Raw genomic sequence first — 12,235 nt, 5'->3', positions numbered from 1 at the left:
CACCCAGTACAGATGGGACAGTTTGATTATTTTCACCACATTTTCTTGGGTACTTTGAGGTCTCTTCTCCACAGCTAGTACAGATTCCTTAGCTACCCTCTAGACCAGTCAAGACTCTTGGGTTATGCTCGCCTACCAGCAGAGGGAGACTGAGAACACCTAGATTTCAGAACTGTATAACAGTCAGGTTTTCAGGATATCTACAATGAATATGCGTGAAAGAGATTTGAATATAATGGAGGCAGTGTATGCAAATCAAGTTCATGCGTATTCATTGTGGATATCCTGAAAACCTGACTGGCAAGGGGTACCCCAGGACTGGACTTGTAATAACCTTCCTGTGCAGACCTCTTCCCACCAGTATTTCTCAGTCTCCCAGCAGAGGTGGACGTCCAACCTGTGCAGTCTTAGCCACACTGGTAGGCCCTAGGAAGTTCCTTGGGGATTTTTTTATTTGTTTTTCCTTGTGTGCAGCTGTACCCGACTTAAAAAAAGTGTTGGTTGTATGCTTCAGGGGTGTTGGTCCGCAGGGGCCACGTTACCCCTTGCTGTGTCACACCCACTTGGCGGATCCCTCCCCCTTCTCTGCCCTCCACTCACGAGTGGGCTCTTGTGTGCCTCGGCTGCCAGGTCTCCCAGGCAGGGCCGGTCTTAGCAAGTGCGGGGCCCTATGCAGACCAATTTGGTGGGGCCCCATCCTAGCCCCGCCTACCCTAGCCCCGCCCCTACCCTAGCTCCACCCCATTGATAAGATTATTCCATTTTTAGAACATTTTTTTATTTACGAAATTTCAAATAAAGACAAATGAAGCTAAACTTGTACAAAAAAAACTGATTGAAATAATAAGCACAATGCTATCATGAAACCTCCCCTCCCCAGAAATTATTCAGTTCAAGTCCACTACAATTAGTAGCGGGCCCAAGCCGGGGGTGGATGCCGCGCCGGTGGTGGCGGGAGCAGAGTGGCCGAGCCACGGGAATGGGGATTATCTCAGGCGACTAAGGTGAGCAGCGGCGGAGGTCGGAGCGGAGGCACGAGCGAGGCAGAGTTGAGGCGCTGCGCGGGGCCCCCTTAGGCACGCCATGCGGGGCCCCCTTAGGCGCGGGGCCCTATGCGGTCGCCTTGGTCGCCTCTGCCTAAGACTGGTCCTGCTCCCAGGAACCTTGAGTGCTCCTTCGCTGGTGAACGGCTTGCAGCAACTTTCAGGAAAAAAACAAATTAACAACATGTCTCTCTCTCTCTCTCTGCCACCCACACATGCACTGCCAGCATGTTACTATGGCTACCAGTATTTTCACCTGAGTTGCTGATTTGCTTCTTTGAGGGGAAAGCAAATGATGAGCCACAACTGCAGAATTTATAATGCTCTTTTGTTGTGAAGGTTTTTCAGGGTTAGTTGTGGTAACAGTGGCGAAGGGAGAGTTCTTCCTGTCAAGAGAGAAGGTAAGCCATGACACGGGGGTGGGGGGGATCTCCGTTGACAAAGTATTTCGGGAAGTAGTTCAGAGAGTTGCCTATAGCTCGTTTATCAAAGAGTGGGGGGGGTTGTATTGGACAGGCAAAGGGTCAGCGGAAAGGCTCTTTGGTGGTGAGAGAGAGGCTCGTCTGGAAAGGCTGCTGCTTGGTACAGATTGCAACAACAGTGTCCTCTTTAAGTCATCCCTTTCACGTATTAAAATCAGGAGGCAGTGCTGCACCTGTATTGGGAGAATTGCAGAAGTGGGTTGGAGACTCATGTGGCACAGCAGAAAATTTCAGAAACATACCCGTGTGTTTTTTTAGCACACAGTTTGAGAAGCAGTTCTATAGAACACAACCAAAAAGCAGAATGGCTAGCCTGCAATCAGGAGAATTTTAAGAAGGCAAATGTCAAAACTGTGGAATGGCCCAAAGTAACAAGAGTTGGAAAACAGGTTAATTGCTCTAAACTGGAAGGGCCCAGACACAGATGGAGTGACCAAGTTTGGGCTATTAATAGAAATCAAACAAAATAAAACATGGATAAGATGATACCTTTTTTATTGGACATAACTTAATACATTTCTTGATTAGCTTTCGAAGGTTGCCCTTCTTCGTCAGATGGGAAATAAGCAAATGTGCTAGCTGACAGTGTATATAAGTGAAAACATTCAAGCATTACTATGACAGTCTGACAGGGTGGGAGGAGGGGGGTGGGTCGGAGGTATGCGTGGGGACATCAAAGCATATCATAGATATTCTAACAGGATGGGTGTGGATAGGTGAGGGGTGGGGTGATCAACAGAGACATACAGCTTTATGGTTTATAATGGGCTAGGAACCCCAGATCCTTGTTAAGTCCTTTCTGTTGGGTGTTAAAATATTTAATCATTCTGACTTCAAAGGTCTTACGTTCTTGTATGGTTTTAAAGTTACCTTTCAGGATTCTCACTGTGAAGTCACTGGTACAGTTTTGCCTGAAACAGTTTGTTGTCTTTTGATTTTAAGATGCCATAAATATGTCTTTTTTAGACTCCTGATGCAGGCACATTAGCCGAAATACGGTGCCGTGTTGAGTCCATTTATGCAATAAACTTGGGTTGATATATCATCGTCGTCTACGTGTCTTCTTCTGGAAGTGTCCTGTTGACTACACTACTCCGCCCTTTTGACATACCTAAACTTGGCCAATTTAGCCATCAGTAATGATTAAAAGAGAATGCAATACTAGACTCCCTGGAACACCGCTCCATGAAGCTTTCAGAGAAGTAATCAAGCTAAACTACACACAAAACTATCATTCCAAATAATAATAACACATTCATTTGGGTTATTCAGAGTAAAATTTGGGAGGAATAGTAGCAAACCCATCAAGTGAGATAGAAAAACACTTGATATGCAGATTAGGGTGACATACTAAAAAGTGTTTGTGCCTTCTGTATTCAAGTCTGATTCTTCTGTCTGTCTGTCTTTGATTTGTGCAATGACTAGCCATTACTGTGACTAGATAAGAACTACTGAATGACCATAAAGCCACCTTCCGTATTTAAGTCCCTTTGTTACAGAGAACCTTGCAGGTTGTTTGCATAACTGTTTTGCGACAAACAAGCAATCATTACGGTTTACCTGGTAAAATTCACCTCCTGGCCATATTCAGTTGTATCCTTATCATGGATTGCAGACACTGAGGGGCTCATTTTCGAAACAGAAGAACGTCAAAAAATGACACAAAGCGGCAGATGGACAATTTCTTTTTTTGCAAAACTAACTTTTAAGATGTTTTTCTATGCAGTTCATCTAAATCTCAAGGGGTGTGTTGGAGGCATGCTTTGGGCGGGACAAGGGCAGGCTTATAATTTGAATGCTTTTCTGCTATAATGGTACGTTGTAAAAATGTGTAGGGCAAAAAATTGAATGTTTTTAGCTAGACCTGTTTCAAAATGACTACTGCCAGAAGGTGCCCAAATTGACCAGGTGACCACTGGAGGGCTAAAGGTATGACCCCTCCCCCTTTAATCCCCTAATGATCACTGACCCCGTTCCACACCTCTAAGGTGAAAATGATACTACATACCAGGCTCCATGACAGGTGCAGATATAATGAGCATTCCACTTAGAGCAGCAAGCAAGACCCTAGAGTAGTCTAATGGTCGATGCAGTGGACTGTAGAGAAGGGGATCCAGGTCCATATCTCGCTCTAAGTGGTACACTTGTGGTAGAAAGTTTGAGCACCCCAAAACCTACAAAATATGTATTGAACCCCCATATAGGTAACATCTTCAGGCATAAGGACTATTATAATTGTGTACAGTTGGGTACAGTATATTTTGTTGATTTTCCTGGAGGGCTTACCGTACAGTATAAGGGGGGGGGGGGTCATGATGTGTACCTGGGACCTTTTTATGTGAAGTTCACTGCAATTCCCCCCCCCCCCCCCCCCCCCCCCACCTACCTCACCACTCTGCTGGAATATCTGTGTGGCCAGACTAGTAAGACTGCTGGCCCCCACACATCCCAGTGGCTTGTTTTTATGAGTTTTTCCCATGGATGTGTTTTGTTTGAAAATGGCCCTTAATTCTGTGCTCAGTGCATCTTTCTTTATCTAGCACAGGGCAATTTTTGAACCAAAAAGCTAGATGTTTTTCAGGTTCAAAAATGACCGTGTTTTTAGACTTTTTGCAAATCATCCAAAATTGAATTTGGACGTCATATCGAAAATGCCCCTCTAAGCATTCTATTTCCTGTTGATGTCATTGTCTGAAGGACTCGTCCGGGGCTGCCTTCCATTGTTTACTATTCCTGTTGGATCTTGTTTGTAGCTATGCCAAAGATTACACCTTTCAACTTTTTTTTTTCCTTAGACCCTATATCTATGGCCCTACATCCCAAGGAGAAAGGATGCAAATATTACAGAATTTCAAGCACAATCCGAAGATCAACACTATCTTTATCTCAAAGGTGGGCTTGACTAATCAAGATTGGATAGCTTTGCAGTAAGTTAGATGGGACATCTGTGAATTAGCAGCCAGGTGTGCTTGAATTCTCACTGTTACAGTCTTGGCACAAATATTTCTGATTTATAGAGCCTCCTTTATTCTCTTAAAATGGAGTTATACTTTCACCAGTTGGTTGATAGCAAGCCTTCGTTTGGGCTTTCATGGTGTTGCATGTGTTAACCAGATTAAAAAGGGGCACAACACACTGCCCCTCTTATTCTGCCACCTACAAGAATGGGGAGAAGTAAATGAGTACCTTGTGACCTCACTTTTTACACACCAGAGAATGAATAGACTATAAAATCTTAATTCAATCATTTTCAGAGGGAAATAATTTGGGGTTATGGCTACAAAGTCCTTCAGGTACAAAAGTACCCACATTCTTTACAACAGTGCCAGCTACTGAAAATGGTCATCCTTATGGACAAATAGCTGTATAATTCTTTTCATCTGTATATACTGTATTGACCTGAAAATAAGGTGGAATATTTTTGGAAAAAAATATATTTTTAAATGATCTCATCTATGCAGTCTTGACTTTGGGGGCATAAAACCAGTGTCTGAACGGAAGTTCAGAATCCCTCTGGCCAAAGTGGAATCAAAGGTTGCTGGCTCCCTTGTTTTTTTTTTTTGTATTGGCCCAAGTATTAAGCGGTTGGCTTATATCTGGACCACTGCGAGATGGGTTTTTTCCTTTTTTTTTTGCTTTTAAATGAGATTTTTATTTTTTTTGTTACATTTGTACCCCGCGCTTTCCCATTCATGGCAGGCTCAATGTGGCTTACATGGGGCAATGGAGGGTTAAGTGACTTGCCCAGAGTCACAAGGAGCTGCCTGTGCCTGAAGTGGGAATTGAACTCAGTTCCTCGGTTCCCCAGGACCAAAGTCCACCACCCTAACCACTAGGCCACTGTTGTATGTCATTCAACAGAAGTGACTGAGAGAAAGAAGACACATCTAGAAGAGCAGAAATCTAACACATAGCTTTTTTTTTTTGTATTATTTTAAAATAACCAAGCTTATTTAAACAGCAGGTTAACAGATTCGTGTAAACATAGTCAATAAAAGAAGAATTGTATATTGAAAGACGTGTTTTAATCATCGTTTTGTGTAAATCTTCTGTGATAAGACATTTAAATATCTCCGTGGCACAAATGTACAGTTCTGTAGATAAATCTTTCTTATCCGTCCCCTTCTCCTCTACTGCTAATTCTAGACTCCGTTCCTTTTATCTCGCTGCACCTCACGCTTGGAATAGAATTCCCGAGCCTGTACGTCTATCCCCGTCTTTGGCCGTTTTCAAGGGCAAACTTAAAGCCCACCTCTTTACCACTGCTTTTGACTACTAACCACTGCTCACTTGCCCTGTCCTTTTTATCCTCACCTCTTTATTCCCTTACCCTTAATTGTTCTGTCTATCTGCCTGTCTTATCTAGATTGTAAGCTCTTTGAGCAGGGACTGTCTTTTTTGTGTTTGGTGTACAGCGCTGCGTATGCCTTGTAGCGCTACACACCCCTTCCCGTGCACTCCGCTCCATGGATAAATCCTTCTTATCTGTTCCCTTCTCCACTACTGCCAACTCCAGACTTCGTGCCTTCTGTCTCGCTGCACCCTACGCCTGGAATAAACTTCCTGAGCCCCTACGTCTTGCCCCATCCTTGGCCACCTTTAAATCTAGACTGAAAGCCCACCTCTTTAACATTGCTTTTGACTTGTAACCACTCACCTCCACCTACCCTCCTCTCTTCCCGTTCACATAGAAGAAAGACAGTCCCTGCTCAAAGAGCTTACAATCTAATAGACAAAAAATAAATAAAGTAATCAAATCAATTAATGTGAACGAGAAGGAAGAGAGGAGGGTAGGTGGAGGCGAGTGGTTACAAGTGGTTACGAGTCAAAAGCAATGTTAAAGAGGTGGGCTTTCAGTCTAGATTTAAAGGTGGCCAAGGATGGGGCAAGACGTAGGGGCTCAGGAAGTTTATTCCAGGATGCTACTATTGAGATTCTGTTGCTACTATTTGAGATTCTACATGGAATGTTGCTACTATTTGAGATTCTACATGGAATGTTGAAACTATTTGTAGATTCTACATGGAATGTTGCTACTATTTGAGATTCTACATGGAATGTTACTACTACTATTTAGCATTTCTATAGCGCTACAAGACGTACGCAGCGCTGCACAAACATAGAAGAAAGACAGTCCCTGCTCAAAGAGCTTACAATCTAATAGACAAAAAATAAATAAAGTAATCAAATCAATTAATGTGAACGGGAAGGAAGAGAGGAGGGTAGGTGGAGGCGAGTGGTTACGAGTCAAAAGCAATGTTAAAGAGGTGGGCTTTCAGTCTAGATTTAAAGGTGGCCAAGGATGGGGCAAGACATAGGGGCTCAGGAAGTCCCCTTTTAATTTGTCTATATCTAGTCTCTATTTTCCTCAGGAGCTTCCTCCTCCCCACAAGCAGTGTTTTGAAAAATTTCTATTCTCACTTGTTGTTTTTTTAATTTGGTGCTTCTACTCCAGCTCTTCATTTGTGAACACTGAACAGAAATATTTTCTGAACAGTTCTGCATTTTCCTCATCAGACTTTTCTTTATTCTTTCCCCTGACCTTTGAGTCTCACAGTACCACTTTTTTTTTTTTTTTTTTTTTTGTTACATTTGTACCCCGCGCTTTCCCACTCATGGCAGGCTCAATGCGGCTTACATGGGGCAATGGAGGGTTAAGTGACTTGCCCAGAGTCCCACTAGCAACATTCCATGTAGAAGTCGGCCCTTGCAGATCACCAATGTGGCCGCGCAGGCTTCTGCTTCTGTGAGTCTGACGTGCAGGACATCAGACTCACAGAAACAGAAGCCTGCGCAGCCTTCTACATGAAATGTTGCTAGTGGAATAGCAACATTCCATATAGAATCTCCAATAGTAGCAACATTCCATGTAGAATCTCCAGTAGTAGCAACATTCCATGTAGAATGTCCAATAGTAGCAACATTCCATGTAGAATGTCCAATAGTAGCAACATTCCATGTAGAATGTCCAATAGTAGCAACATTCCATGTAGAATCTCCAATAGTAGCAACATTCCATGTAGAATGTCCAATAGTAGCAACATTCCATGTAGAATCTCCAATAGTAGCAACATTCCATGTAGAATCTCCAATAGTAGCAACATTCCATGTAGAATCTCCAATATTATCTATTTTATTTTTGTTACATTTGTACCCTGCGCTTTCCCACTCATGGCAGGCTCAATGCGGCTTACATGGGGCAGTGGAGGGTTAAGTGACTTGCCCAGAGTCAAGAGGAGCTGCCTGTGCCTGCATTTCTTATTTATTTTATTTATTTATTTGTTACTTTTGTAGCCCACATTTTCCCACCTTTTTGCAGGCTCATTTTCATTTCACTATCTTGGCTATTTTTTTTTCTATTTGCATAGTTGCTTTTGTGACTACTTTCCCTGCTTCTTTTAGCTTTTCTACAACATTGTTGACTGCCTTCCTCTTTCTGCAGTCTCTTGTAGCTTTACGAACACTAACCTTTTCCTTACCTTTTTAATTGCTACTTTCAAAATCCACAGTGACCTGTCTTTCCTCTGACCTTTGTTTCTAACAGAGGTTTCTTGACCTTACAGTATCTTCTTCAGGTTTACCCACTGCTTTTCTGCTTCCCCTAGAGATTCCTGTCCCGTTAACATCTCCTTGAGGTATCCCACCCCCATCTTAGCAGAGTTAGCTCTCTTGAAACTTAGGACTATTGCTTTTGAGCAAATCATTACTATCTGTGCCTTTTACGGAACCACACCATCCATCCTGGCCGATCACTTACTACAAAGAAAGCGGAAGAAAAGGCATACACTGGACCTTTGGCATTTGCAAAGCCTTTGCAAACGCCAAAGGTCCAGTGTATGCCTTTTACTCCAGGAGAATTCTGGAGGTACATCTGTATACGTCAATTTGAAGACCCCGAAACACGGACCGTGTAGGGTCCCAATAAAACTTTTTTGGTGCTCTTACACTTTGTGGTTTTTATCTGGTCTATTTTGGTTTTCTTCCGCTTTCTTTGTTGTTTCATGTGTTTGTTTGTTGTTTTTTTTTTTTAATTTTTTATTTATCATTTTCACATTATTACAAGCATTACTACTTGAATAAGAAAAACAGTTAGAAAATCTTCAAATTAAAGAAAAAATCCAGGAAACCATTACAAAACTTGCATTACACCACCAATTAGGGGCTAAGAGCCGTTAACTTAGGAGAAAGTATATTCAGTAAAACACATTTCAAGATGCAATAAAGCGTTAGCAGATTATTATAACCCCACAAATCATATCATGTTGCCCTTTATTTAAATCTTGAAGCCAAACAAGACGGTTTAAAGTCAACAAGTACTATAATAATTTTTTCTGAGAAATAAATTGTTTTAAATGTTCAGGATTAAAGAAAACATATTTCGTCCCCAAATATTTTATGTTGCATTTTCATGTGTTTTTTGCGGGAGACTTGGACCCTCTTTTTGTTGGGTTGATCACTTACTACAACATCAGAAATACTCCCCATAAAGACAAGGTCTAATGTCACCCCTAATCCTGTATATACCAACAATCCTTCCTTCAATCTGCATAAGCCTCCCTCTTCTACTGTTGCAAAGCAAACCCACAACATAAGGTACCACTGCCATTTTCCTTATCGTGTGGCTGCTGACATGGGAGGGACAGCCTACTTGAGGCAGTGTCTTGGCTGTGTCAAACTGTTTTCACTTTACAATGATGTTTAAATACATTGAATAACTATCACAGAGTTCTTTCAGTAGCTCTTTACTGCACTCAAAAAAAAAAATAGCTTGATTCCCTTATCCAGGAGTATTTGTATGAGCTCAACTTAGGCCTTGTTAAAGCAGTTTTTTGGAACTGAAGCAAATATGAGTTTATGACAAAGGGGTATGAAGATTTATGCATTCAAGACATTTTTGTTCTTCTTAACTTTTTGAATGTTTCTGTATTTTAATTATTTACAGATGCTAATCCAGGGGCGTAGCTAGACACCCAATTTTGGGTGGGCCTGAGGCAGGGGTGTGCTGGTAAATTTTAAACAACGGGCTCTCTCTCCGGGCATAGCCGGCCCTGAAATTTTTTTGGGGGGGGGAATACATGCCTCTCTCTCCCCTCCCTTGTGCAGGCACAATAGGCATATCTTTGCCGAGCCCCACCAGCCAATAAATGGACTGCCACCATTCTCTGCTGCTTGTTTCTGGTTCTGAGCAGCATGATGGAACCTTCTTGCGCTTGCATGAAAAGACCCAGCCTGATGCTCAGAGTCAGAAACAAGGAGCAGGGAGCAGCAGCAGTCTATTTACTTGGCTAGTGGGGCCAGCAAAGTAAAAGAGAATTCAGGAGGGGGCCCAAGCCCACATTTTGGGAGTCAGTTGTTAAAGTAGCCACGGGGTGGCCTACTTTAACAACCGGCTCCCAAAATTCTTAAAAATGTAACAAACGGCTCTCGCGAGCCCGTGAGAGCCCGCTCCAGCACACCACTGGCCTGAGGCCAAAATGGGTGGGCATAACAACCCCACTCCCTGCAACCCCCCACCGAACATTTCTCCCTCCCCCCCAAGCAATCTGGGGGGGGGATCACTTAACTGTATTCCCCCCCCAGTACCAATACATCCTTTAGGTCTTTGCCAGCAACGAGAAGCAACTCATTCCTCTTGCTTGCACCGGCTCTGAGCTTTCCCTCTGATGCAACTTCCTGCATCAGAGGGAAGGCTCAGGCCGGTGTAAGCAGGGGCAATGTGTTGTTGCTCGCTGGGGTTCAAGGGAGTGGAGTTAAGTGACCCCCATGATCTCCTAGAGGGAGAGATGCCAGGAATCTTCTGCTGGCAGAGCATGGGGATCCCCGCCAGCCACATCATTGCTATGCCACTGCTGGGTGGGCGTGAGTCCAAAGTGGGTGGGCCTGTGCCCACGCGGGCCCACCCATTTATTTATTTATTTATTGCATTTGTATCCCACATTTTCCCACCTCTTTGCAGGCTCAATGTGGCTTACATTATTACATCATGAATAGTGGAAATATATAAGAAAATATACATTTAGTATTGCATAAGGATCTTGGGTAACATGATAATGATAAAGCAGGATGGTAGAATAACAAGCAAATATCGTGAGGCAGTTCTGGATATATGTGTAAGGGTTCACATTTGTTGATCTTTGTGGTACGCCACTGTGTTAATCCACAAATCCAATCAGTGACTGACTAATGCAGAGAACAATAATAATTGTTCTTTCATGTTGAAAGTGGCCCATATATTTTGTAGCTCATTAGAATGTGAAAAATGTGAAAGTGTGTAAACCTTTAGAAGGCACTACAGTTGTAAAGAGATGTCAAGACATTGAGCCCAACAGGTAATCTTTTTGGCCCTTTCATCCAAGCCTGCCAGCTGCTTTCCGTTCAGTGCTGGGTGGGGTTTTTGTCCTTAGTGCTGGTAATAACTGCATGTTAAGAGGAGTATTTTTCTTTATAGGTGGGTGACACATCTTTTGACCTACCAGAAGCCAATGTTCTAATTCAGATTTCTTCCCATGGAGGGTCTCGGAGACAAGAAGCTCAGAGACTGGGGAGGGTGCTGAGAGCAAAGAAAGGTAACGTTCTGTGTCGTGCAACAGCACCTGATCATTTCTAAATAATGTAAATATTGTACATATCACATTCCTTCCATGAGCCCTATTAAGTGGATAATATAAACATTAAATTTAATTTGGATTATCTGTGTTGCCATACATTTACATTCCGTTGTCAGGATTGAGTCAGGCAAACAAGTGGGTGATGTCATCAGATGGCACCAGGATGGAACAGCTGTCCATGAGCTCAGAGTTAAGTGCGTGAGACTAAGCATTCATGGCCCTTCCCGTTTTCAAGTGTCTCCTCAATCCTGGCAGTTTTCAATTTTTTCTGCTGTGCCAAATGGATGCAAAAACAAAGATCCGGTCTTTGAAGAGGTTTTACCTGAGGGTTTGTCTCCAGTGTTTTTGTTCTTTTCAAAAACAAAATTATTTTTTGATATTTGATTTCTCTGCAGACAAGCAGGATACTTATGTCCTCGTATGTAAGTGATGTCATCTGATGGTGCTCCAGCTTCGTCAAAACCTTTGAAAGTATTCTACTGCTCATGCTTGTGCATTTTTGCCTGCCACTGTTTTCCTCAGAGCTCAGTGGTCAATTCTCTTCTTGTTCTCCCTCTCAGCTTGTGTCTGATGCTTTTGGGCCTTTATCTGTTAATATTTGCATTTTTTTTTCATTGAATACGTTCTGTTGTTGTAACACAGTGTCTCTTCCTGTTAGCTGCCTTAGGTTTTGCGGTAGGTTTTAAGTTTTTTTTTCATTGGCTCAATTCTGGCCTTAGTAGGCCTCGAGCACCTATCTTTCATCATTGAATCATTTGATTTTGCTTCACTGTTCTGAACATGTCCCAGAAAAAAAGTTCCCTTTGACTTCAAAATATTCCTGGTATGAAAGGATTCTATCCATAACGGATACCCACTCCTGGTACCTGCAATGACTGGGACCAAATCATATGGTCATAAATGTCAGAGAGGAATCTGTAGTCATGTGAAGCAGTGCCAACATATTTTTGGTGCCAATGAGACTAGTCTATCGGAATTGAAACATTGGTTTCTGTGGCTTCCAGAGCTGCATTGAACGCTGAGGACTTACTAACATCAATAGTGTCTTGATTTACCTTCAGTTTCAAGCATCAATAGAGGCCATCAGGATCGGTCATTGTCA

The 12,235-nt window shown here is 42.7% G+C and overlaps 1 protein-coding gene across 1 annotated transcript in view; it reads left to right on the top strand.

Annotated features, from left to right (window-relative positions):
- LOC115474763 (general transcription and DNA repair factor IIH helicase subunit XPB-like) overlaps nt 1-12,235 on the top strand; it is a 95,180-nt gene that overhangs the window by 67,028 nt on the left and 15,917 nt on the right. The window contains exons 11-12 of the mRNA XM_030210415.1: nt 4,321-4,417; nt 10,974-11,091. Coding sequence (XP_030066275.1) covers nt 4,321-4,417; nt 10,974-11,091 — 215 coding nt within the window. The remainder of the gene's footprint in view (nt 1-4,320; nt 4,418-10,973; nt 11,092-12,235) is intronic.

Source organism: Microcaecilia unicolor, chromosome 7 (assembly GCF_901765095.1).
Source record: "Microcaecilia unicolor chromosome 7, aMicUni1.1, whole genome shotgun sequence".
NCBI lineage: Eukaryota > Metazoa > Chordata > Amphibia > Gymnophiona > Siphonopidae > Microcaecilia > Microcaecilia unicolor.
This window is presented reverse-complemented; position numbering and strand designations above follow the sequence as displayed.